Below are 23,880 nucleotides of genomic sequence, written 5' to 3'. Positions count from 1 at the left end.
TTGTCTGACCAAACTGTGACTTTTACCTGAACATGGCACCTGTGAATACATTGTCTACCTCAACTTTGCAGAAAGAGGGATAGCCACTTTTTAAATATTTTACAAAGTGATTTTGGCAACTGCAGTTTTCCAGATAGCCCAAGAAATCAGGTTCATGGAGGAGAATTTTTGTAGTTAATATTATTAAATGAACTAATCATTAAATCCCAGGTTCCTTAATCTGCTTTTTCTTGGGCTTTTGGTGGATAAGGAAGTAAACCGTAGTTGCAGCCGACTGCCCTCCTGCATTCTGTCCTAGGACGAGGTAGCCCTGAGAGCAGCCGTGTCCCTGAGCAGGACCTGCTGGCTGGGGCTGGTGTGGCATGACTATTCCTGGAACTCGCTCAGCCCCTGGCAGAGGCCAGAAGGGATGGGTTGACCCTCAGGGCATCTTTGGAATAATCAGGATGCTTACTGGAGCAGCCTGGCTTGCAACCAGGGCTCAGTGCTCTGACAGTGGGTAAAATCTGTTATCAGTGCATTTTTGTTCTTGTCACTAATAGGACCCTGCTGCTCACTCGTCTGTCTCTTCCTGTATGTGCTGAGTTAAAGCTGCCCTTTTTTGTTGATTGACTTCTGAGTTAGTTTTTCACATAGAAGGTGAGGTTTTACATAGAAGTAACTCCTAACTGCTCACATTTTTCTTAGGATAGGAAAATGCAACAGTATTAAAAACTAAAGCTAATAAAAGCCTTAGTATTTTTGTTTTCTTGAGTAGCACTTGAATATTCCTTCATCTCCCAAAATTAAATACTCTTAAAACTTTAAGAAATCTTTTATGCATATAGTTAAAAAGGAATGATGATTAATTTTGATCCCTTTCTTGCAATTTTGTTTGGAGATACTGTCGTAAGAATTTGTCTATCATGTAGTGTCCTTTATTTTAATTTGCTGCATCATTGCCTGTCATCAGCCTTTAGCTTCCCTGCCTAGGGCATGAGCTCACTGTCTCATTTATTAGACTTACAAGACAGTGGCATGCCAGCCAGTAGGAAAACCTCCTAGGATATCTGTCTGCTAGGAGACTAAAATTAAGAGCTACGTGTTTTTTCTTTAACGGCATCCATTTAAGGAGAGTGGTTTTCCCTTCCTGGTCTACTCCTTAAATAGCTGATTTATTTCCTTTAGGTAGCTGTAGACTTGCCTGTTCTTATATTTTAATTAAACCTCTGGATATTTACTAAACTTTTATTGTTAGAATTCTTGGCAGCGGAGCATGGTTTCTAACCAGTTGCGAGTGTCTGGTAGTGGCTTTACCTTTGTGAGGAGGGGAGGGGAAGAACCTGTCTGTTCAAGGAGTCTAGGGGGGATGGGTGGGAACCAGCTGAAGACCTGTCAGACAGGAGTCTGAACCAACGTCTTGGCCTGATTTATTTTTTCTCTATGACATTGTCATCCTGTTGCTGCCATGGCCATGCACGTGTTCTACCTTACCCATCTACTGAAAACCAAACACACTATCTTGTATCTTTTCTCCTGTTTTTGAAATAAAAGTACTCCAGACTTTTCACGGGGACTAACAAAGGGAAGAGGCAGTAAGAGGAGGTCCGGGGAAGCTCCCCTTTATATTTTTCCCCCTTCTCTTTTTTGCTTAGAGCTACTAGAAAATTGATAAGAGTATTCAATAATTGGAGCATGTGGTCAGCCTAGGAGTTAAGGTGCCCACATCTACATTCAGAGTTCCTGGGTTTACATCCTGGTTCTGGCTCCAGACTCCATCTTTGTTCCAGTGCAGACCCTGGGAGGCAGCAGTGCCAAGTGTAAGTGGGTTCCTGTCCCCCATGTTGGAGACAGGGATGGTTTCCCCAGCTCCTGGCTCTGGCTCTGGCAGTTACAGGCACTTGGGGAGAAGGGAGAGATCTGTCACTCTGTTTCTTTGATTCTCAAGTAATGAAACAACTGAAAATATATATATATATATATGCATATATAGTTAATGGATATTAAATCTCAATCTGTAGGTTATCCACTTTAACTCTTGGTATTGTTTGGAGCAAACTAAAGTGCTATTTCTAAAAAGCCATAAGTCTTTCTGTCGTTAAGTTTGTTACGTTACTCCAGTTGTATGGGCTATTTGTTAGAACATGCTTTCCAAATATTTCTTGATGGTGTTGGAAGAAGGTGTATAGAAGTTTTTTTAATGAAAATTTTTTTATATTTTACTGTTTTTCATAGTTTAAATATGTCCAAATTAAGCTTGTAATGTCTATATTGTAAAATGCAAAGTACCCTGTAATATTCTTGGTAGACGTTTGTCGACCCTGTTTTTTTTTTTTTTTTAAGATTCATTCATTCACTTGAAAGGCAGAGTTAAAGAGAGGCAGAGAGGTCTTCCATCCACTAACTGACTCCCCAAACAGCTGCAACGGGTGGAGCTGGGCCGATCCAAAACCGGGAGCCTCCTCTAGGTCTCCAACGTGGGCGCAGGGCCCAGGGGCTTGGGCCATCTTGCAACTGCTTTCCCAGGCCACAGAAGAGAGCTAAACCAGAAGTGGAGCAGCCAGGACCCGAACTAGCACCCATATGGAATGCTGGCACTGAAGGTGGCGGCTTTACCTCCTATGCCACAGCGCCGACCCCCTGACCCTGTTATTTAGTATTTTTAGGAGAGGTTGGTTTGTGTGGTCCTGGCTCCTGGCTTCAGATTGACACAGCGCTGGCCGTTGTGGCCAGCTGGGGAGTGAACCAACGGATGGAAGACCTCTCTCTCTCTCTCTCTGCCTCTCCTTCTCTATCTATGTAACTCTCTGACTTTCAAACAAATAAGTAGATCTTTTTTTTTTTTTTTAAAGAAGAGGTTGGCTTGCTTTTAAGCCATTTGTGTGGAATAGGCTGTGTTGCATGATTTGAGGAACTTGTTAACATCTAAAATTCTTTCTTTGGGGGAAATTTATTTTTGCTGTGTAACCTATTAAGATGCAGATATTTCTGTGGTGGAGCTATTTGGTGTTATTATTTATATATTCACCTCTTAGTACAAGTTACTTGTCAGATTATCTTTAAGTTCTAAGGCTGGAGTTCAGTGCTACTTTGCGGACTCCTTGCCCTGATCTCCTCTAGTGCCCTCTGCCTTTAGCTGCTGTGCAGTTAAAATAATGAAATCCATTCTCTTCTTGCTCTTAGCACTGTTCAATCAGGGATCAAGTCACTCCAGCCCTTCACGGCGAGGGATTGACCTGGGGTGGCGTGTGTATGTACTCGGGTCTGGTTTTGTACAGAGAGTGGTGGAGAGGGAATGGTGAGGGGTTGAGTCCTTGAAGGAGAATGGGATGGATTCCCTGAGGGGGCTCAAGGAAGTAGGGGATTAGCCAAGCACGGCCTACTTTACAATCTTCCTCCGACAAGACTGAGCAGTTTCCTTTTCTTGAAGTCTGTATACACCAACATTTGATTCTAGTCTTTGCTGCTTGAAAATGCTCATTAAACTCTGTATTTTTAAGGATATTAATTTGCTTTTTACTTTGCCGTCAGTTTTCTTGAGTTCTGGCTCTGTGATTAGTTGTAGTGAGGATAAAGGTGTTTGTGGCCTGTACTGAGATTTTTGTTTCTATGTTTTTCCTCTTTCTCCTAGGGAAATAATTACAGCAGTCAGTGTGGAATCTCTGACTAATGGAAGCTAGGTTTGAGTGCTTGCTTTTCTCCCATTAGTGATTATATTGTTCTTTTTCAGAAATGAGAAAATAATTACATGAGAACATGAGCATGGAAAGTTATTCTCTGAGGTTTCCCAGAGTTCCTTAGAGAATCTCATTTCTAGTTCTTTGTGACTCTGTGTAGTATGATTTAATTATGTGTTGTACTTTCCCTCGTCCAGTGGGCAATGAGCTTCTCCAGCCAAGTCAGTAGCGTGGACATGGAGCACCCTGAGAGCGCACTCTCTAGATCTGTGTCTCCGTCTCCCCTGTAGTTAGCTGACAGTGAAACCCTGCTGGAAGTGGGGTGCGAAGTGTGGCGCATTGTTAATGAAAGGTGTGGCTCTACTTCCGAGGCAGTAGTTACAGAGGCAGCCATTAACTAAGCTACAAGAGGTAGTAGTTACAGAGGCAGCCATTAACCAAGCTGCAGCTCTAGTCTATTGGATGGAGCAGTTGCTCGAAATGGTAGAGTGAAGGAGGGTTTCCGTTTTTATTCTAATACAAATGATTTACATTGCCATTCTCCATTTAATCCTTTTTTAAAAGATTGATTTTATGTATTTGGAAGGCTGGAAGGCAGAATGAGGGGGAGAGGGAGAGAGAGCGAGAGAGCAGGCAAGCACTCTTCGATCTGCTGGTTCACTCCCCAGATGGGGCTGGCCAAAGCCGGGACTCGGGAACTGTCCAGTCTTCAGCGTGGGTGGCAGGGGGACATCTGTCTGTCGCCTTCCCAGGTGCATCAGCTGGGAGCAGGATCAGAAATAGAGCAGCCAGGGTCTGAACTGGTGCTCTGAGAGGGGGTGCTGGTGCGCCGGCAGCTTACCTTACTGCGCCGCAGCACTGGCCCCACATTTGAGTCCCTGCTTTTCACAAATACAACTATGCTGTGGAATTGTGGCTTTTTTGTTTGTTTTTGTTAGAGACAGGTAATTTTTTAATGTTTATTCGATGGCCAAAATATCAGGTTTTTCTGTGGTATTGGTAGAATTGAACAGATGCTCTTAAATAATTCAACAAGAGCTACCTCAGGCTGGCTATTTACTGTGTTTGATTTCCCATTTATATTACTCATAGCTGTTTAAGGTTCCTTGTCTTTGACTTAAGACTGATTAAACCCCCCTTCTGTGCAGAAGGCTCCTTCTTGTTTGTGTTAAGCTTTAATGGCTTACTATTGGGGCACAACTTTCTGAAAAAAGACACAGAAAATGGGAAAAAATTCTAACTCCTGAGGTCGTTTAGAAACGACCCATTATATGGGGTGGCATTGTAAAGCCGCCGCCTGTGATGCTGGCATCCTACATCGGCATCCGTTCAAGTCTCCTGTGCCCCACTTTCCATCCAGCTCCCTGCTAGCGGACTGGGAAAAACAAGAGGATGGCCCAAGTGCTTGGGCCTCTCTTACCCGTGTTGAAGACTGGGATGAAGCTCCTGGCTCCTAGTCTCAGCCTGGCCCAGTCCTGGCTATTGCTGGGGAGCGAGCCAGTGAATGGAAGATCTTTCTCTCTCCATCTCTTTCACTTTCTTTTCTTTTCTTTTTTTTTTTTTTTTTAAGACTTATTCATTTATTTGAAAGAGTTAGAGAGAGAAAGGAGGGAAGGAGGAAAGGAGGGAGGGAGGGAGGTCTTCCATCTGCTGATTCACTCCCCAGTTGGCCACAACAGCTGGAGCTGTGCTGATCAGAAGCCAGGAGCCAGGTGCTTCTTCCAGGTCTCCTACGTGGGTGCAGGGGCCCAAGGACTTGGGCCATCTTCTACTGCTTTCCCAGGCCACAGCAGAGAGCTGGATCAGAAGCGGAGCAGCCAGGTCTCAAACCGGCACCCATATGGTATACGGGCACTGCAGGCGGCAACTTTACCCACTATGCCACAGTGCCGGCCCTTCTCTGACTTTCAAACAAGAAATCTTTAAAAGAAAAAAAAATCCATTATAGTCAAGCATTTCAATTTAAAGATTTGAGAAATTTCTGGAAGAAATTAGACTGTCTCCTCTGCATATTGTGGAGAAAGTTAATTCTTGACTCAAGGGACTGTAAGTCAGTAAGTATGTTAACCGGCTCTGTTGATTGACTTGAATATATTATTTGGTCCACAGAGTAGGTTTCTGCTGTTGCCTACCCAGTATTCTTGGCATTATTAATACTACTGACTGTAGCAGTGTTCTTCATACTTGTTCACATGCACTCCAGAACTTTGTTTAGGTGAGAGGTGTGACTGTGGAGGGATGGGATGAGAGATGCACCTTTGTATTGTGAACAGGTACACAGTGATGACGTGCATTTACACAAGCATCAAATTTCACAGACCTATACAGCCAAGGAAAGTATTTCTCCAATTGCACATGTTTTGAATGACATCTAAAAATTTTATAGCTTGAAATAATTATCAAGAATACCATTTTGATGCTATTACATTTAAAAATAAAACTAATACATCATTGCATCACTCTTTTAAATGTATTTAAGAATCTAAATACCACAGCAGTTTATTGCTCACCATTCCCTGTTTCACAAACTTATGAACAGATCTTCCTTAGCAGCTGAAAGTTGTAACTTAATCCTGCTTCTCTTTGAATTTGTGTTTCTGTTCTGCCTTCTTCATAGAGTTGTATCCTAATGCTGTGCTTTGTTGACCATCTGAATATTACTTTGTACTATACCTAACATAAGTATGTAAACTGTGATAAATTTTTTGTTTCTTTAGGTATCAATTTTTTATTAGAAAACTCGAGATTGTTAAAGCTTTTTCTTGGCTTCTGGTCACCAGCAGAATACATCTGAACCTCTTGCTGTGGCATTTAAGGGTTTCCAAAATCTGGCCCTTGCTTCCCTTTCCTGCTTTCATTCTCATCACATTATTTTCACTCATACACACCCTCTGCACAAAAGGCAAACAGAAAACAAATGCATTTTCCCCCTCAGTTTTCGGAACGTACCACGTGATTTTGTTGTCATTAGTCACGCTTTCCCTGGAATGCCTTCTTCCTCATTCACTCGAGCTGCTTTGTAGGATTGCTGTAATAAAGAATTGCTAGTCTTGTCTACTTAATATGACTGGTTTAATTCTGTAATTAATACACAGTTATTCTTAAGTGTTGATATTTAACTGAAATGTGATCCCTGTTAAACATAAGAGTAGGAATAAGAGAGGGAAGAGATGTACAATTTGGGACATGCTCAAGCTGACTTGCCCCAAATGGTAGAGTTAGAAACATACCAGGGGACTCCAATTTAATCCCATCAAGGTGCCATGTACCAATGCCATCTCACCAGTCCAAGTGATCAATTTCAGTTCACAATTGATCATAATGAAAGGACTAAGAGTCAAAGGAAGCACATAAACAAGTCTAGTACCTGCTAATACTAACTGATAGAATAAAGGGGAGAGTGATCCAACATGGGAAGCGAGATACTCAGCAGACTCATAGAATGGTGGATGTCCTAAACAGCACTCTGGCCTCAGAATCAGCCCTAAAGGCATTCGGATCTGGCTGAAAAGCCCATAAGAGTATTTCAGGCATGGAAAGCCAAGACACTCTGGCAAAAAGATCTCTGTGAGTGAGATCCCAGTGGAAAGAACAGGTCTTCAAAGAAGGAGATACCTTTCTCTGAAGGGAGGAGAGAACCTCTACTTTGACTATGACCTTGTCTAAACAAGATAAGAATCGGAGAACTCAGAGGGCTTCCATAGCCTTGGAAACTCATGACTGGAGCATAGGGAGATTACTGATGCCATAGACAGGAGTGTCAATTGGTAAAGTCAACAACAGGAGTCACTGTGCACTTACTCCTCATGTAGGATCTCTGTCCTTAATGTGCTGTACATTGAGATTTAATGCTATAACGAGTACTCAAAAAATATGTTTCACTTTGTGTTTCTATGGGGGTGCAAACTGTTGAAATCTTTACTTAATGCATACTAAACTGATCTTCTGTAAAAAAAAAAAAAAAAAAAAAAAAGAAATTATCAATTCCCAACTTGACTCTCACTGGGATTAAACATGACAATAGGTCTGATCTGATTTCATCATCATTTAAAAAAAAATCATCTATTTTTCACTTTATGTTTCTGTGTGGGAGCAAACTGTTGAAATCCTTACTTAATGTATACTAAGCTGATCTTTGTATATTAAGATAATCGAAAATGAATCTTGATGTGAATGGAAGGGGAGAGGGAGTGGGAGGGGGGAGGGTTGTGGGTGGGAGGGACGGTATGGGGGGGAAGCCATTGTAATCCATAGGTCGTACTTTGGAAATTTATATTCATTAAAAAAAAGTTAAAAAAAAAAAAAGAATTGCTAGTCTTAACTGGATGTGGTGATATAAAGGGCCTCTGGTCTCGTGTTGCCGGTTTACTGACATGTCCCCAGTTCTTGTTACAGTGTTGAGCACAAAGTGGATGTTCGGTAAACATTTGCATGGTTAATACATCGATGAGCTGCTGATAAGTGCACATTTTAGGATGCTCTGTGGTTGGGTAGTTTTGTTCATATGCGCACATGCATTCATCCATAGCGCCATGCTCAGAAATGCGTGTGTGTAAGCAGTTGTTGCATGCTTCCGTAGTCCTGGAGAAACAGCTGACCGCTTGGATTACAAAGGATTGGGTTGTGAGTCCCTAGGAATGATGTAGGTTTATTTGCAAGTCCCTTGCTAGGAATGTCAGCCTTGAGCTTGCATTGAAGTCGTCATACCAGGTGCCAGCTACCACTGACTTTGGGAATTCCATGAGGGAAAGAGGATTGGCACATTCCTTTCATCCCTTAGATAGTTCATTATCTTTTGCCTAGACAATGCAGGCGATGTGTGTCTGCCAAGAAGCAGCGACCTTGCAGTGCTGAATTCCACAAGTTTATGTGCTTGGGAATGACGTTTCTATCACCGAACTTCAGTCACAGTTCTGAACAAAGGTATTTTTATCTAAAGTGAATATGGAAATTTAAAATTCAGGTTAAGCTATGAATTCTCATCTTTAGGTATTGCTAAAATGTAATGGTTTTCTTGGGATATTCATGGCACGACTTTATTTTTACTAGTGTGAAAATGTGCTTCACTTTTTTTTTCTCTATTTTTGAAATCTTCACATAGTGAAATTGACCTGTGTTGGTTTATTGTGCATTCTGTGAATTTGACTTGTATAAATCTGTGTAAGCCCACAGTCACCAGCATAATCCCCTCGCCCAAAAGGCCTCCCCTCCTGAAATCCCTCTGTGTGACTCTTCCCCTGCCTTTTACCCCGGCAGCCTTGAGCCGTCCTCCTTCACTGCAGTTTTGTCTTTCAGAAAGTGTCCTGTAACTAGAATCGTGTTGTATGTAGCCTTTTGAAACTGCTTCTGTGGGAGACTCAGCATGCTGCTGCTGAGATCTCGTCCTGACTGTGTGTATCATAGCTTATCCTTCTCAGTCATTGAGTAGTATTCCACTGTAGCACGTGCCAGACTGGGTCATCCTTTCATCCACTGGGAGACAGGTAGATTGTTTCCAGCTTGGGGTAATTAAAATACAAAACACGGGAGACATACACATGAATACACACACAGAGGGAGGAGGAAGAGAGAGCGTGTGTGTGGGTGCACGTGCTCCCATCCGCTGGCTCACTCCCCACATGTCTGCAGTGGCTGGAACTGGGCCAGCACCGGGGCCAGGAGCTGGGGACTGAAGCCAGGTTTCCCAGGCATGTGGCAGGGATCCACTGACCCGAGCTGGGGTCTGCTGCCCTCCTCCTGCCGAGGGCTGCAGTAGCAGGAAGCTGGAGTTGGGAGCCCGAGTTGGGACTCTAACCCGGGCACTCCAGTAGGAAGTGTGGGCATCTCTACTGCTGTAAACCACTAGGCCAAGTGTCTGCCCCATTTGGGGCAATTTTGAATAGAACTGCAATAAACCTTTTCATGTAAGTTTTTATGTGAACTTAAGTTTTCATTTCTCCAGGGCAAATGTCAGGAGTGAAATGACTGGGTGATATGGTCAGTGTCTGACTTTCTGAAGCTGTCCGACTGCTTCCCAGAATGGCTGTATCACTTTGTACTCCCCTAGCAATGGGTGAGAGTTCTCATTGGTCATCATCCTTGTCAGCACTTGATATTGTCAGTATTTTTTTATATTGGCCGTTCTAACAGATGTGTAGTAGTGTCTTCTTGTGGTTTTAATTTGTGTCTCCTTAATGGCTCTGATGTTGAGTGTCTTTTTTTGTGCCTATTTGCCATTCGTATAATGCCTTTGGCAAAGTGTTCAGGTCCTTTGCATTTTTTTTAAAATGGATGGATTGTTTTCTTTGTACTTCAGTGTGTATGTTTGGTTTTGTTTTGGCTTTTTTACGTCATCCATAAGTAATATTTCTTGTTCTTATTTAAAGACAGTGTTGTGGGGCTTCATAGACCAACTGGTAGACAAATTTAAATGACATCTTCTGTAATTCACCTGTGATATTGTACAAGTTAATTACCTGACAGGATTATTTTGAAAATTAGGAAATTCTGGTTGATGTAAATGCAGCACTGACACATAGCTGTATTCTCCTTCCTTCACTTCAGATCTCAGAGTCTGTTCCCTGGAATACACTTTTGAGATAGATGTTCAGGGAAAAGAGTTTGTGAGGGGAAAAAAAGTCTGAGATGTTCTACATGTAGGAGCTGCCATTTGGAGGGTTACTGTGAGCATGAGTATAGTAGGTATGTAATAAATAAGACATTTCTTTGTTATAAGTCTGTATTCAGCATTTTCTAGTCGTAATTGACTATGGAAAAGGGATGTATTTTTGGAAATAATGACTTTTTTTAAGAAAAGATTTTATTTATTAGAGAGGTAGAGTTATAGATAGTGAGAGGGAGAGACAGAGAGAAAGGTCTTCCACCCGCTGGTTCACTCCCTAAATGGCCGCAGTGGCCAGAGCTGCAGTCATCCAAAGCCAGGAGCTAGGAACTTCTTCCAGGTGTCCCGTGTGTGTTTGCAGGGGCCCAAGTGGGCCATCCTCCACTGCTTTCCCAGGCCATAGCTGAATTCAGAAAGCTGAATCGGGAGAGGAGCAGCTGGGACTAGAACCAGTGCCCGTGTGGGATGCTGGCATCGCAGGTAGGAGATTAACCTACTATGCCACAGCGCCGGCCCCAATAATGACTTAAAAAAAAAAAAGATTTATTTATGTAATTGAGAGGCAGAGATCTAGAATGAGAGATATCTTCCATCTGCTGGTTAACTCCCAAAATGGCTGCAATGGTCGGGGCTGGGCCAGGCTGAAGCCAGGAGCCAGTAGCTTCTGGGTCTCCCACGTGGGTGGCCGGGGCCCAAGCACTTGGGTGGGTCCTCTTCTGCTACTTTCCCAGGTGCATTAGAAGGGAGCTATATCAGAGGTGGAGCAGCCCAGACTTGAACTGATGCCTATATGGGATGCTGGCACTGCAGGCAGTGGCTTAACCTTCTATAGCACAGTACCAGCTCCCAATTACGATTTTTTAGCATGTTATACCAGGTGGTATGGGTAGGTATGATAGATGTTCATTATTTATTAAGCATATAAATTGATGTTCTTTAGTTTTTAAGGTTTTTTTTTTTAAAAGATTTATTTATTTAAAAGGCAGAGTTTATACACAGAGAGGGAGAGACAGAAACAGAGCTCTTCCATCTGCTGGTTCATTCCCCAAATGGCTGCCAGGGCCAGAGCTGGGGTCTGTCCTAAGCCAGGAGCTCAGGGCTTCTTCCAGGTCTTCCACATGGGGCAGCCATCCTCCATGGCTTTCCTAGGTATTAACAGGGAGCAGTATTAGAAGTGGAGCAGCTGGGGCTTGAACCAGCATTCATATGGAATGCTGGCTTCACAGGCAGCAGCTTTACCTGTTGTGCCATAATGTCAGTCCCCAGTTTTTAAATTTTAAAGTAAGTTTTTAAAATACATTGACTCGGGCCGGCGCTGCGGCTCACTAGGCTAATCCTCTGCCTGCGGCGCCGGCACACCAGGTTCTAGTCCTGGTCGGGGCTCCAGATTCTGTCCCGGTTGCCCCTCTTCCAGGGAGTGAAGTGGAGGATGGCCCATGTGCTTGGGCCCTGCACCCCATGGGAGACCAGGAGAAGCACCTGGCTCCTGCCATCGGATCAGCGCGGTGCGCCAGCCGCAGCGCACTGGCCGCGGCAGCCATTGGAGGGTGAACCAACGGCAAAGGAAGACCTTTCTCTCTGTCTCTCTCTCTCTCACTGTCCACTCTGCCTGTCAAAAATAAAAATAAAAATAAAAATACATAAATACATTAACTCTTAGCCGGCGCCGTGGCTCAATAGGCTAATCCTCCACCTTGCAGCGTCGGCACACCGGGTTCTAGTCCCGGTCGGGGCGCCAGATTCTGTCCCGGTTGCCCCTCTTCCAGGCCAGCTCTCTGCTATGGCCTGGGAGTGCAGTGGAGGATGGCCCAAGTGCTTGGGCCCTGCACCCCATGAGAGACCAGAATAAGCTCCTGGCTTCAGATCAGCGCGGTGCGCCGGCCCAGCGCGCCAGCCGCGGCGGCCATTGGAGGGTGAACCAACAGCAAAGGAAGACCTTTCTGTCTCTCTCTCTTACTATCCACTCTGCGTGTCAAAAATAAATAAATAAAAATACATTAACTCTTATTTTGATAGGTTATATAGCTTGTTAAATCCTTCTCTTTTTAAAAATGTTCTTCAGGGGCTGGCGCTGTGGCATAGCAGGTAGGGCCGCCACCTGCAGTGCCAGCATCCCATATGGGCACTGCTTTGAGTCCCGGCTTCTCCACTTCCAATCCAGCTCTCTGCTGTGGCCTGGGAAGGCAGTAGAGGACGGCCCAAGTCCTTGGGCCCCTGCAGCCATGTGGGAGACCCGGAGGAAGCTCCTGGCTTTGGATTGGTGCAAGCTGCGTCCATTGCAGCCATCTGGGGAGTGAACCAGCAGATGGAAGAACCCTTCCTCTCTGCCTCTCCTTCTCTCTGTGTGTAACTCTGACTTTCAAATAAATAAATAAATCTTTAAAAAAAATTCTTTGTTTTTAAGTCCTTATCCTTGTTTCTTTTTTTTCTTTTTTCTTTTTAAGATTTATTTATTTTGAAAGAGTTACAGCGAGAGGTAGAGACAGAGAGAGAGAGGTCTTCCATCCACTGGTTCACTCCCCAGCCAGGACTCAAAGCAGCGCCCATATGGGATGCTGACATTGCAGGCGGCAGCCTTACCTGCTACACCACAGCACAGGCTCCTATCCAGTATCTTGAGTAGAACCACTTACTGTTCCTTCACCAGCAGCTGGTGATCTTCATGTGTTCTCTGTTTTACTAGATGTATGCCCCTACTTGTGGAGAAGTATTACAGACCATATCTGTGAATTAAGAGATAAAATGATCTTGAATGCCAGGCTCCAAGGATTTGAGATGAAAGAGGTTATCTGGGGGCTGTCAATTGGAAATACCTGAATTCAACCAGCAGGAAACTGTGCAGCCAGTACCCATGTATATACCCATGTGTACATACGGAGACATACCTCTTTACAGATTGGAAAGGATTCATCTAGCCATGTACAGAGAGGACTCTTTAAATAGATAGCCATCATTCAACAATGTGATCACTGATCATATTCATCATATTCATAGTAACATTTCAGCGTCATATTAACATTAACATCACTGATCATATTCATCATATTCATCAGGTCTGAAACAGAAGGATCAGCTTTTTAAAAAAATTTGTTTTTTTGCATCACATGGAAGGATTGTTATCTCACCAAGTTATCTACAAGGCAGTGATAGGTGTCCTGACGGAATAAGATTAGAGAAAGGTTGGAGCTCAGAGAAATGTTTCCAGTGAAATAGCCACACATACATTACCTTTTTTGGCAAGATGTTTGTGAGATGAGCCATGTGATAAAGGAAGACTTTGTTTAGCTCACTCTTTGAGGAAAACTCAAAAGGAAAGACACTGTTCCATTTTTGATCAGAGTTGTTTTTCCAAGAAGAGATAAACATTGTCTAGTGATACTTTTTATGGATTCTTAGTTCTAGCATGACCTATATACATTTAAAAACAACTCTGACTTACTGGGCATCAGCTCCGGAAAAGGGTGTGATTGCTGCTGGGGGTAAATGACAGACGTGTCCAGCTTCCTTTGATGGAGCAGACTGGTTGGTAAGCACGCATACATATCAGATTGGTGAGTCTCTTAGGTATGACTCTTAAATGCCATCCTCTGTGTGAGCAGGTGAATCATGATCAGCTCACTTTGGGAGATGAGCTGTCTTCAAATTCTTCCCTAGAAAGTAAAAAAATAAAATGAACTTGTTCTGTTCTTTTGTACCACTCTATTGCATTAGCTGGATATATTGCAAAGAGCATGGGCTTTGGAGTTAGATAAGACCTAAGGTTTTGCATCCTGGTTTCACCAGCTAGCTCTGGGTCTTGAGTAAATGACTTGACATTCCCAAGCCTATGTCGGCTGGTGGTAATGATGTCTATTCTTCAGGGCACAGGCCATAACTATCATGAATTGTGATATCAAAAGTACCTAAGGGGCCAGCAGTTTGGCACAGAGGATGAAGCCCCTTCATCCAATGCTGGCGTCCCACACTGGACTGCCAGTTTGAGTCCTAGCTGCTCTGCTTCTGATCCAGCTCTTTGCTAATGTGCCTAGGAAGGTAGCACAAGATGGCTCAAGTACTTGAACCCCTGCCACTCATGTGGGAGACCAGGGTGGTCCAGCCCTGGCCATTGAGGCCATTTGGAGCGTGAACCAGTGATTCTAAGATCTGTATCTCCTCCTCCCTCTCTCCATCACTGCCTTTCAAATAAAAAAAAAAAAAAAAAAAAAAAAAAAAAACTTAAAAAAAAATACTTGAATGCCTGCTAAATGCAAGGTACGGTGATGAATATGATCAGTGATCACATTGTTGAATGATGGCTGTCTATTTAAAGAGTCCTCTCTGTACAAGTCCTCTCTGTACAATGTAAATACCTCCTGTGATGGATGGAGGAGATAAGATTGATTTGAGAGACTTAAGAGGTAGAATTTGTTAGGGAATTAGAGAAGAAAGAGTAATCTAGAAAGATGATTGGGTTTTGGGTTTGGATGCCTTCAATAAACCACCACCACAGCAACAACACATGTACACATATATACACACATACTCATGAACACAAAACAAAAAGAAAATGAGCCAGAAATAGAAACAAAATGAGTTTTTGTAGCTTCTAGGGCATCCAAATGTCCATAGGCTATAGGAATCAAGTGATGTGTTACTTGGAAAAGTGTTCTTTGTTGGTGCGATTTGGACGCTGTGGTAGGCCAAATGTGGCTCTCTCCAGCTGTCCACGCCTTAATTGCTGGGACCTGTGAATACTACTTCCTGTGTGTGTTGGGGGGAAAGGTGGTGGTATAGTCTTTGTAGGTGTGATTGGGAGCTTATCCTGGATTGAGTGGGCCCCGCATGTCATCACATGTTTAAGAGGGAGACTTAACACACACAGGGGAGCCGATGTTAAGCTGGAGCCGAGAGAAATAGAAAGATGCTGGCTTTGAAGACTGAAGTGATGTGGTCAGAAGCCAAAGATTGTTGTCAGCCACTAGAACTGTGAAGTGGAGAGATGGATTCTCCCTCAGAGCCTCCAAAGGGAGCTGTTGCCCTGCCGACACCTTGATTTTGACCCCCTGGTGTTGATTTCGGACTTCTGGCCTCCAGGACTGTAAGAATGCATTTCTCTTGATTTAAGCTGTCTGGTTTATCGTTGGTTATAGCAGCCACAGGAAACCAGTACAGGAACTGGCAGCCTAGAGTTCATAGCTGAAAGGAATGCATTTGAGTAACTTCACCTAGGAGGATATATAGATTGAAAACAAAAAAAGGAACAAGGATAGAAACCCCGATGATTCTACCACCACCTGCTAATACAGTATTTTGCGTCACGGAGTATTTCAGAAACTGAATAGAAGACCCTGTAATTATTGCCACTTTTCAATTGATAAATATTTTTGATGTGATGTTAATAGTTTTCTTTTCTTTTGTATGAATTACTGAGCCATGTTGATAACATCTGGATTTGTGTTCTCAGAGCACCTGCCTCATATGTTCTCCTGTTGTTGTAACTCTTTCTATAATGCTGTCGGAATGTTACTTTATATTCCGTTTGTTCCAGATCAGATTTAACATCTGTTTCCTTTATTCCCAGACAGTTTCAAGTCTGCTCTGAAGCTTTCTTGAATCTGTCTCTGTTCCCCTGCATCGCCAGCACCTCACCCTGTTAGGTCAGTTTTCTGCCGCAGGTTTGTAAATGCCCTCTTGGGCTCCAGCAGTTCCCTGGGGAGCCTTGCAGCCCAGTGTTGGGGAAGTAGCGCAGTCCGTGTGCTGCTGCCTGTCACCAATCAGGATCGCTGCCTGCTGCTTCCTGTGAGGACTCCGAATGCCTGTCAGTTGCCCACAGGGGTCTCACCTTGTTTATTCACACACTTCCAGCCGCCTCTTCTCTCTGGTCAGCCCGGATTCCTCTGAAGCAGACTCCCTGACCTGAAACAGGGAATGTGCCACCTGGGCTTCTCTCCAGCGTGCTGGCTTCTGAAGGTTCACTGGAAATGAATGAGGTGGAGAAACTGTTTGCTAAAGATCCTCTCAGAGAAGGTATTTTATGTAGCTCTGGGACATATTTTCGTAAGCAATGTGGGCTCGCCGGAGGACCTCCCAGCCTGCCTGTGGGGGTGGTCATTCTGTGAACTGCAGCACTTTGCTGGGTCTGGACCCCGAGTTTAGTGTAGTGAGGATGAGGAAAAATAGTTGTAGTGGGCATTTGGCACAGCAGTAAAAGGCCATGTGGGATGCCTGCTTCCCATATCTGAGTTTGAGTCCTGGCTCCACTTCGGACTGCAGCTTGCTACTCCAGTGCACCCTGAGCGGTAGCAAGTGATGGCTCAAGTCCTTTGGGTCCCTGCCATCCCTGTGAGAGACCTGGCTTGTGTCCTGGGCTCCTGGCTTCAATCTGCCCTAGCCTCAGCTGTTGTAAGCATTTGGGGAGTGAAACAGTAGATGGAAGATCTGTCTGGCTCTCTGCCTTTCCAATAAATACAAATAAATTTTTTTTTAAAAAAAAATTAAATGTTTAATTTAAAAAGCTGAGAATCTGGTGTGGAGAAAGAGAAAATATGCTGTTGTACCTCTTATGTTTTGTGGCAAGAAGTCTCAAACGTAAGAATTTTTTAAACTAAATCAATGTATTGTATCTGTTAGTCTCTTTCATTGCTATAATGAGATGCCTGAGACTGGGTGCTTACTGAGCTCAGAGCTCGGGAGATTGACAGAGAGAGCATCGTGCTGGCGTCTGCTTGGCTGATGAAATCCTCGTGGAGGATGACGTCACAGCGTGGGAGCTCTTGCCAGAGAAGGAAGTTCCATGGCAAGACAGGAAGCCAAGGCCGGTGCCTCGGCTCACTAGGCTAATCCTCCGCCTTGCGGCGCGGGCACTCCGGGTTCTAGTCCCGGTCGGGGTGCTGGATTCTGTCCCAGTTGCCCCTCTTCCAGGCCAGCTCTCTGCTGTGGCCAGGGAGTGCAGTGGAGGATGGCCCAAGTGCTTGGGCCCTGCACCCCATGGGAGACCAGGAAAAGTACCTGGCTCCTGGCTTCAGATCAGTGCGGTGCGCCGGCCGCAGCGCGGCGGCCATTGGAGGGTGAACCAACGGCAAAAGGAAGACCTTTCTCTCTGTCTCTCTCTCTCTCACTGTCCACTCTGCCTGTCAAAAAAACAAAAAAAAGACAGGAAGCCAGAGCAAGGCGGGAGGGGCCAGTGACCCCACCACCAAGGCCCAGCTTCCCAGTGCACGAGCCCTTTGGGGACACACTGAAACCACAGCCGTGTCCCCCACCCCGTAAAACTCACTGTGTTGTCTTGCCTTCCTCAACCCTGGTAATCACAGCGATTGCCTTTTTTGGGGAAATGTCACTGGCTTTTTGGGAAACTCATAATGCTTTTGAGATTCATCCTAGTTATTGTATTTACGGATAGTTTGAGATAGCAATACTTTGTTCCTCTCTATTGGTGAGAAGTATTCATTGCATAGAGGTACCACAGTTTGTTTATTCATTCATTCACCTGTTGAGGAACATTTCAGTTGTTTTCAGTTTTGGATAATTTTGAATAATAATTTGAATAGAGCTGCTATAAACATGTTGCAGCTCTTTGTGTGAACATATTTTCATTTTTATAGGATAAATAAATGAATGGGGTTCCTGGGTCATAGTAAGTATATGTTTTACTTTCTAAGAAACTGCCAAATTCTCCAAGGTAACTACTGTTTCCATTTCATCCAACAATGTATGAGAGTTTCATTTGGTCACATCCCAATTAGCACTTCATGTTGTTAGTAATTTTTGTTTTAAATTATTATTTAAAGGCAGAGAGATAGATGCAGACAGACATGGACAGAGATCTTCCATCCACTGGTTAATTTTTTTTCCCGAAGAGTGATTTATTTATTTGAAAGTCAGAATTACAGAGAGAGAGGAAGAGATAGAGATCTTCCATTCTCTGGTTCATTCCCCAAATGGCTGTAATGGCTGGGGCTGGGCCAGGCCAGAGCCAAGAGCTTCATCTAGATCTCCCATGTGGGTGCCTTGGCACAAGCACCTGGACCATCTTCTGTTGCTTTCCCAGGCAGATTAGCAGGGAGCTGGGTCAGAAGTGGAATGGCTGAGACTCAAACCTGTACCCATATGGGGCGCCGATACTACATATGGTGGCTTAACCCACCCATGCCACAGCGCCTGCCCCTGGTTAATTGTTGAAATGCTAGCAATGGCTGGGGCTGGCTGGAGCAGACTGAATCTGGGAGCTGGAAACACAACCCAAGTTTCCTAGGTGGTGGTGGAGACCCAAGTACTTGAATCATCACTGCTGCCCCCGAGGGTGTGTATTAGCAGGAAGCTGGGGTCAGAAACGGAGCCAGGCACTCTGATATGGAATGTGGCATCTTAACAACTAGTCTGGGCGCCTGGCCCCTCAACACTGCTTTTAGTATCCCATATAGTTTATCTACTTTGTCTTTGGCTATGCCTCTTGGCTTAGGTTTCACAGTGGCTGCTCTGGGAATTTCCATATACATCCAGAACTTTCCACACTCAGTTGGATTTGTATTTTACTTCTTTCGGTGAGATGTGGGAACTCTCCTGTAGTTCTGTTGCTTTCCCATCTTCCCATTACGGCTGTTAGAAATGACTTACCTAGATTGGCCTGTACAGTCGGTTTTATCCTTTCTGCCTCCAGCTATCCGATACATGGAAGAGCTCAGGGAGGGCAGTCTGTTGTGGTGCCCAGGGCGTGGCCGTGGTCGTAGCCCCTCCTCTGTTCTGAGTGGGAAGGTTTCCTTCTTGTGCATTTCCATTCTGTCTGAGGAGCTTCCTTCAGCGATTCTTCTAGAGCAGGTCTCTGTCAACAGTTCTCTCCTTCAGCTGAGAATGTCCTTATTATGAAGGTAGAATTTAGGGCTGACACTTTTTTCCTCTTCTCGGCATTTATTTTTTTCTACTTTCTAGACTCCGTGGTTTCAAACTAGAAATCTGCAGCGGGGGCCTGGGCCATGGTGCTGCAGGTTAAACTGCTGCCTGCAGTGCCGGCATTCCGTATGGGTGCCAGGTTGAGTCTCGGCTGCTCCACCTCCAATCCAGCTCCTGCTAATCTGCCTGGGAACACTGGCAAAAGATAGTCCAAGAGCTTGGGCTCTTGGGAGAACCGAAAGAAACTCTAGCCCCTGGCTTCAGCCTGGCCCAGCCCTGGCCTATAAGGCCATTTCAGGAGTGAACCAGTGAACCAGCAGTGAACAGTGTCTGCCACTTTCTCTCTAACTCTGCCTTTCAAATAAATACATCTGAAAAAAAGAAAAAGAAATGTGAAGTGATTGAAATGATTTTCTCCTGTAAGTGTGACCTGATTGCTGTCTCCCTAAATGCTCTCATCGGAGCCACGGTTAACGTAGCATCAAAGCGCAGATGACCGCTGCCCAGTGTCTTCTCGGAGCTCCAGCCTTTGGAGTGTTCAGTTTCACCTCGCAAACTGACTTGTCCACGGAGCTTAGGATGCACTCCTTGCTTCTGAGGGAATTACATGGCTAGCCATTTCCTAGTGGCCATTCTTTATTTTCTCCCTCTCTCAGGCTGCCTCCAGCTAGTCTCCAAGAAGTCCATCTCCAAACTGTGTCGTTAAGTTCCTCCTCTGTGTTTTTTCTCTACTGCTGCCCTCCAGTTCCAAGCTAACATGATGCCATTCCTGAACTACTGTATACTTTATTCCATGTAATTTGTTTTCACACAGTAGAGATCCTTTTTACTTTTCTTAGAGTTTTGTTTATTAGAAAGGCAGAATGACAGAGAGGGAGAGAGAGCGAGAGAGATGATGACACCTGGAGCCAGAAAAATTCCATCTGAACTCCTACGTGAGTGGCAGGAATCAAGTACTTGGGCCATTGTCTGCTGTCTCCCAGGTGCAGCAGCAGAAAGCTGGATATGAGGTGGAGTAGCCAGGACTTGAACCAGGGACTCCAAAATGGGATGTTGGCGTCGCAGGCAGCCGCTTAACGTGCTGCCCCGCAACTCCAGCCCTGTAGCGGTCTTACGAAATCATTGCACTGGATTTCCCTTGTAGGTAGAGTAGAATTCTGACTCCTGATATGGACAGCGTCTACCTTGCCTTTTTCTCATATTCCTCTTCTGACCTCCTGAACAATAGCCACACTTTCCATTTCTTCCATGCGCCAGATTCTGCCCTGTGAGGATTTTTGCCCCCACCTTCTGCCACCCTGCTCAGCCTAGAGTTTCCCTCTGCCGCTCGCCCTGGTCCTCCTGCCACCCTGCTCAGTTTAGAGTTCCCTCTGCCGCTCACCCTGGTCCTCCTGCCACCCTGCTCAGCCTAGAGTTCCCTCTGCCGCTCGCCCTGGTCCTCCTGCCACCCTGCTCAGCCTAGAGTTTCCCTCTGCCGCTCGCCCTGGTCCTCCTGCCACCCTGCTCAGCCTAGAGTTCCCTCTGCTGCTCGCCCCGGTCCTCCTGCCACCCTGCTCAGCCTAGAGTTCCCTCTGCCGCTCGCCCCGGTCCTCCTGCGACCCTGCTTAGCCTAGAGTTCCCTCTGCCGCTCGCCCTGGGTTAAGTACCACCTTCATTGGAGTAGCACACTTCCCTGCTTCAGCCTGTTACAAGAGATTTACAAAAAGTGACAGTTGCTCTTATCTCTTCATTCTTTTTTGAAAAGTAGGTTTTTTTTTAAATAAAAATACATGATTTACATTAGCAAGTTTTTCTTACTTGAGAATAAGTATTGTAAGGGACTGGCTTTGTGGCACAGAGGGTTAAGCCATCACTTGGGATGCTGGCATTCCATATCAGAGTGCTGGTTTGAATTACAGCATCTCTACTGCTGTTAACTTGTTAAAATTTCTCAATTTTAATCTCAAATGAGGTAAATAATGATAGATATAACCCATTTAACAAAATGTCTTAGGATATCTCTACAACTTTTTTCTTATAGTAAAATATATATATGACAGACTTTGCCATTTAATTATTTTAGGTATATAATTTATAGCATAAGATATTTACAATGTTGAACAACCATCCATTTTTAGAACTAGATTTCTAGAACTAGAAAATTCTAGATATTTTATACAAGTAGAATCATATATTTTCCTGTTTGTGTCTGGCTTATTTCACTTAGTGTTTCCAACTCATCTGTGTTGTAGCTCATGAGTATATCAAAATTTCCTTCCTTTTATTGCCTGAAAATATCCCATTGTATGACTGTACCACATTCTCATTATTCATTTATTTCCTCTGTACTCTTAGTTATAATGTGAGAGCACTTAAATATAATTTTATCATTTAGTTTAGCAGATTTATTAGTAAGTCCTATGGTATAGGATGCACATGTGGGTAGAATATGGATAGTGGAGATCCTTTCCCATACGTTTTTTTTATAATCCAGAGAAAGAGAAATTCAACGTGGTATTTGAGATTCTGAGTCATTAAATGAGGTAACTTTTAGTCATTCCTTAATTCTTACTTTTCTTACAGTGTTGACAGTACTGGCTTTATAATGGTTACTGAAAGCATAAACTTTTTTTTTTAAACTGGTAAAAATCACCTATACCAATGTCATTCTTTTTCTAATAAGAATTATAATTAAGCAGATTATAATTTTATGTTTCAACTTTATTGAAGACTGCTTCAGTTCTGCTGTCCTATAATCCAGCCACGTTCACTTTATTGGCCTCAAGCAGTAGCCGGTACATAGTAGGTGCTTAATAGATGCTAATTGAATCAATGAATATTCTCAGCTATATATTTACACTCTTGTGTTATTTTTATAGGTCACACCACTGAGGCCATCTATTATTTGTAATGTTATTCGTTTAATTCTCATAAGGTATCTTCATTTACAGGTTTGTATTGTTACTCAGCTTTGTTCTTATTAAAAACAATTAAGCTTTTATTTATATTTATTTATTTGAGAAGCAGAGAGAGAGAGAGAGAGGTCCCTCCCACTTCCACTGATTGACAAAGGTCTGCAGTGGTGGAGGCTACAGAACCTGGAACTCAGTCGGGGTCTCCCACGTGGGGGCAGGAACCCAGTCACCTGAGCCATCACTGCTGCCTCCCAGGGTCTGCATCAGCAGGAAGCTGGAGTCAGGAGCCAGAGCCAGATACTGAACCCGGGTGCTCAGTATCAGGTGTAGGCATTTTAACAGCTAGGCTAAACACTCGTCCAAAGGCTTTTGTTTTCAAAAGGTTTAACACTCATAATTTTTTTTTTTTTTTTGACAGGCAGAGTGGACAGTGAGAGAGAGAGACAGAGAGAAAGGTCTTCCTTTGCCGTTGGTTCACCCTCCAATGGCCACCGCGGCCGGCGCGCTGCGCTGATCCGATGGCAGGAGCCAGGAGCCAGGTGCTTTTCCTGGTCTCCCATGGGGTGCAGGGCCCAAGCACCTGGGCCATCCTCCACTGCACTCCCTGGTCACAGCAGAGAGCTGGCCTGGAAGAGGGGCAACTGGGACAGAATCCGGCGCCCTGACCGGGACTAGAACCCGGTGTGCCAGCGCCGCAAGGAGGAGGATTAGCCTAGTGAGCCATGGCGCCGGCCCATACTCATAATTTTCAACACTGTTGTGCCTTGCTCTGAACCTTTACTTAGCTATGGAGCCACAATATTAGTGAAAAGTTATTTTCTGGCGTCTGTCGGTGCTTATGAATCAGATGGTAACTATGACATTGACTTGGGCTTTGTGGCTTCTTGAATTCATGTAGGTGATGTAAAAGATGAGTCGTGTGTGAGGCATCTTCCTCTCTCACAGTATTTGTTGTTTTGTTGTGTACAGGTCTTCTCCAAGGGAGCTTTGCTCTCCGGTCTCACGTCGTCGTCTTCCTGGGAATGAAAGCCATGTTTATGTACTGACCCTTGAATAGTGTTGTTATATTAAGCTATTTGTTTGTTACATGTGTGTTCATTTTATTTATACGTATTCTGAAAATGTTTCTGGAGTTGTTGGAGTAACTGCATTCTGGCTGAGACTTGCTGCTGACCAGAATTTTCCTTAGGTTGCTCTCCGCCCACTTGGGGCGTTGTGAGTGCTCATCCCCTCATTGGCTCCCTCTGGCCCTGAGTGTGTGAGTACATGGGGCGGGCACGGGTGGTGCATGTCAGGGAGTGGAATCCTAGGACTTCTTCTTACCTAGGACAGTGTACCCTGTGTGCTTCTGGGCGGAGATATGGTCCTCGGGACAGTGCTGCTTCCACCCCGTAATTACGGCAGAGCTCAGGACCTGGCACTTTGCTGCCTGAGCAGCAGAGCCTCGGAGCCTGCTCTGCGCGACGCACCAGGTATGGCTCAGAGGGGCCCGTGCGGGGTGGCCGACCACAGCGGGCAGGTGTGAATGAGGGCGTGAGGAAATCCATCTTGTCTGTCAGCATTGTCGCGCTCACCTCCGTCAGTGAAGGTCTGGATGCTGTGTGGCTGGCATTCTGTAGCAGAGCCTCAGCAAGTACTGACTGAGTGGAATAAATGTATAACTACTAGTCTCTGCCATTAGGATATGTATTGATTGAAGTGCAGAACTTAAGCTGTATTGAGAACTGTTGACTGATTCATTTTATACAACTTTTAAAACATACTAAAAATTATTAACTTCTTGGAGAATATGCAGTCATATAAAGTAGAATTCTGGCAAGATAAGAGTTTATAAAATACTTAAAAGTGCCTGAAGTAAAAA

The 23,880-nt window shown here is 44.5% G+C and overlaps 1 protein-coding gene across 7 annotated transcripts in view; it reads left to right on the top strand.

Moving 5' to 3' along the window:
• ABL2 (ABL proto-oncogene 2, non-receptor tyrosine kinase) overlaps nucleotides 1–23,880 on the top strand; it is a 120,740-nt gene that overhangs the window by 62,439 nt on the left and 34,421 nt on the right. For 2 of the 7 annotated variants that reach the window (XM_002715004.5, XM_008263839.4), the window contains exon 1: nucleotides 22,572–23,491. The exons of 4 other annotated variants lie outside the window; for them this stretch is intronic. In XM_002715004.5, coding sequence (XP_002715050.2) covers nucleotides 23,380–23,491 — 112 coding nt within the window. In that variant the 5' untranslated portion in view covers nucleotides 22,572–23,379. Of the gene's footprint in view, nucleotides 1–22,571; nucleotides 23,492–23,880 lie in introns of those variants that run through there. One more of the 7 variants, XM_002715005.5, reaches the window with a different exon arrangement.

This window comes from Oryctolagus cuniculus, chromosome 7, assembly GCF_964237555.1.
Source record: "Oryctolagus cuniculus chromosome 7, mOryCun1.1, whole genome shotgun sequence".
NCBI classification, from domain to species: domain Eukaryota; kingdom Metazoa; phylum Chordata; class Mammalia; order Lagomorpha; family Leporidae; genus Oryctolagus; species Oryctolagus cuniculus.
This window is presented reverse-complemented; position numbering and strand designations above follow the sequence as displayed.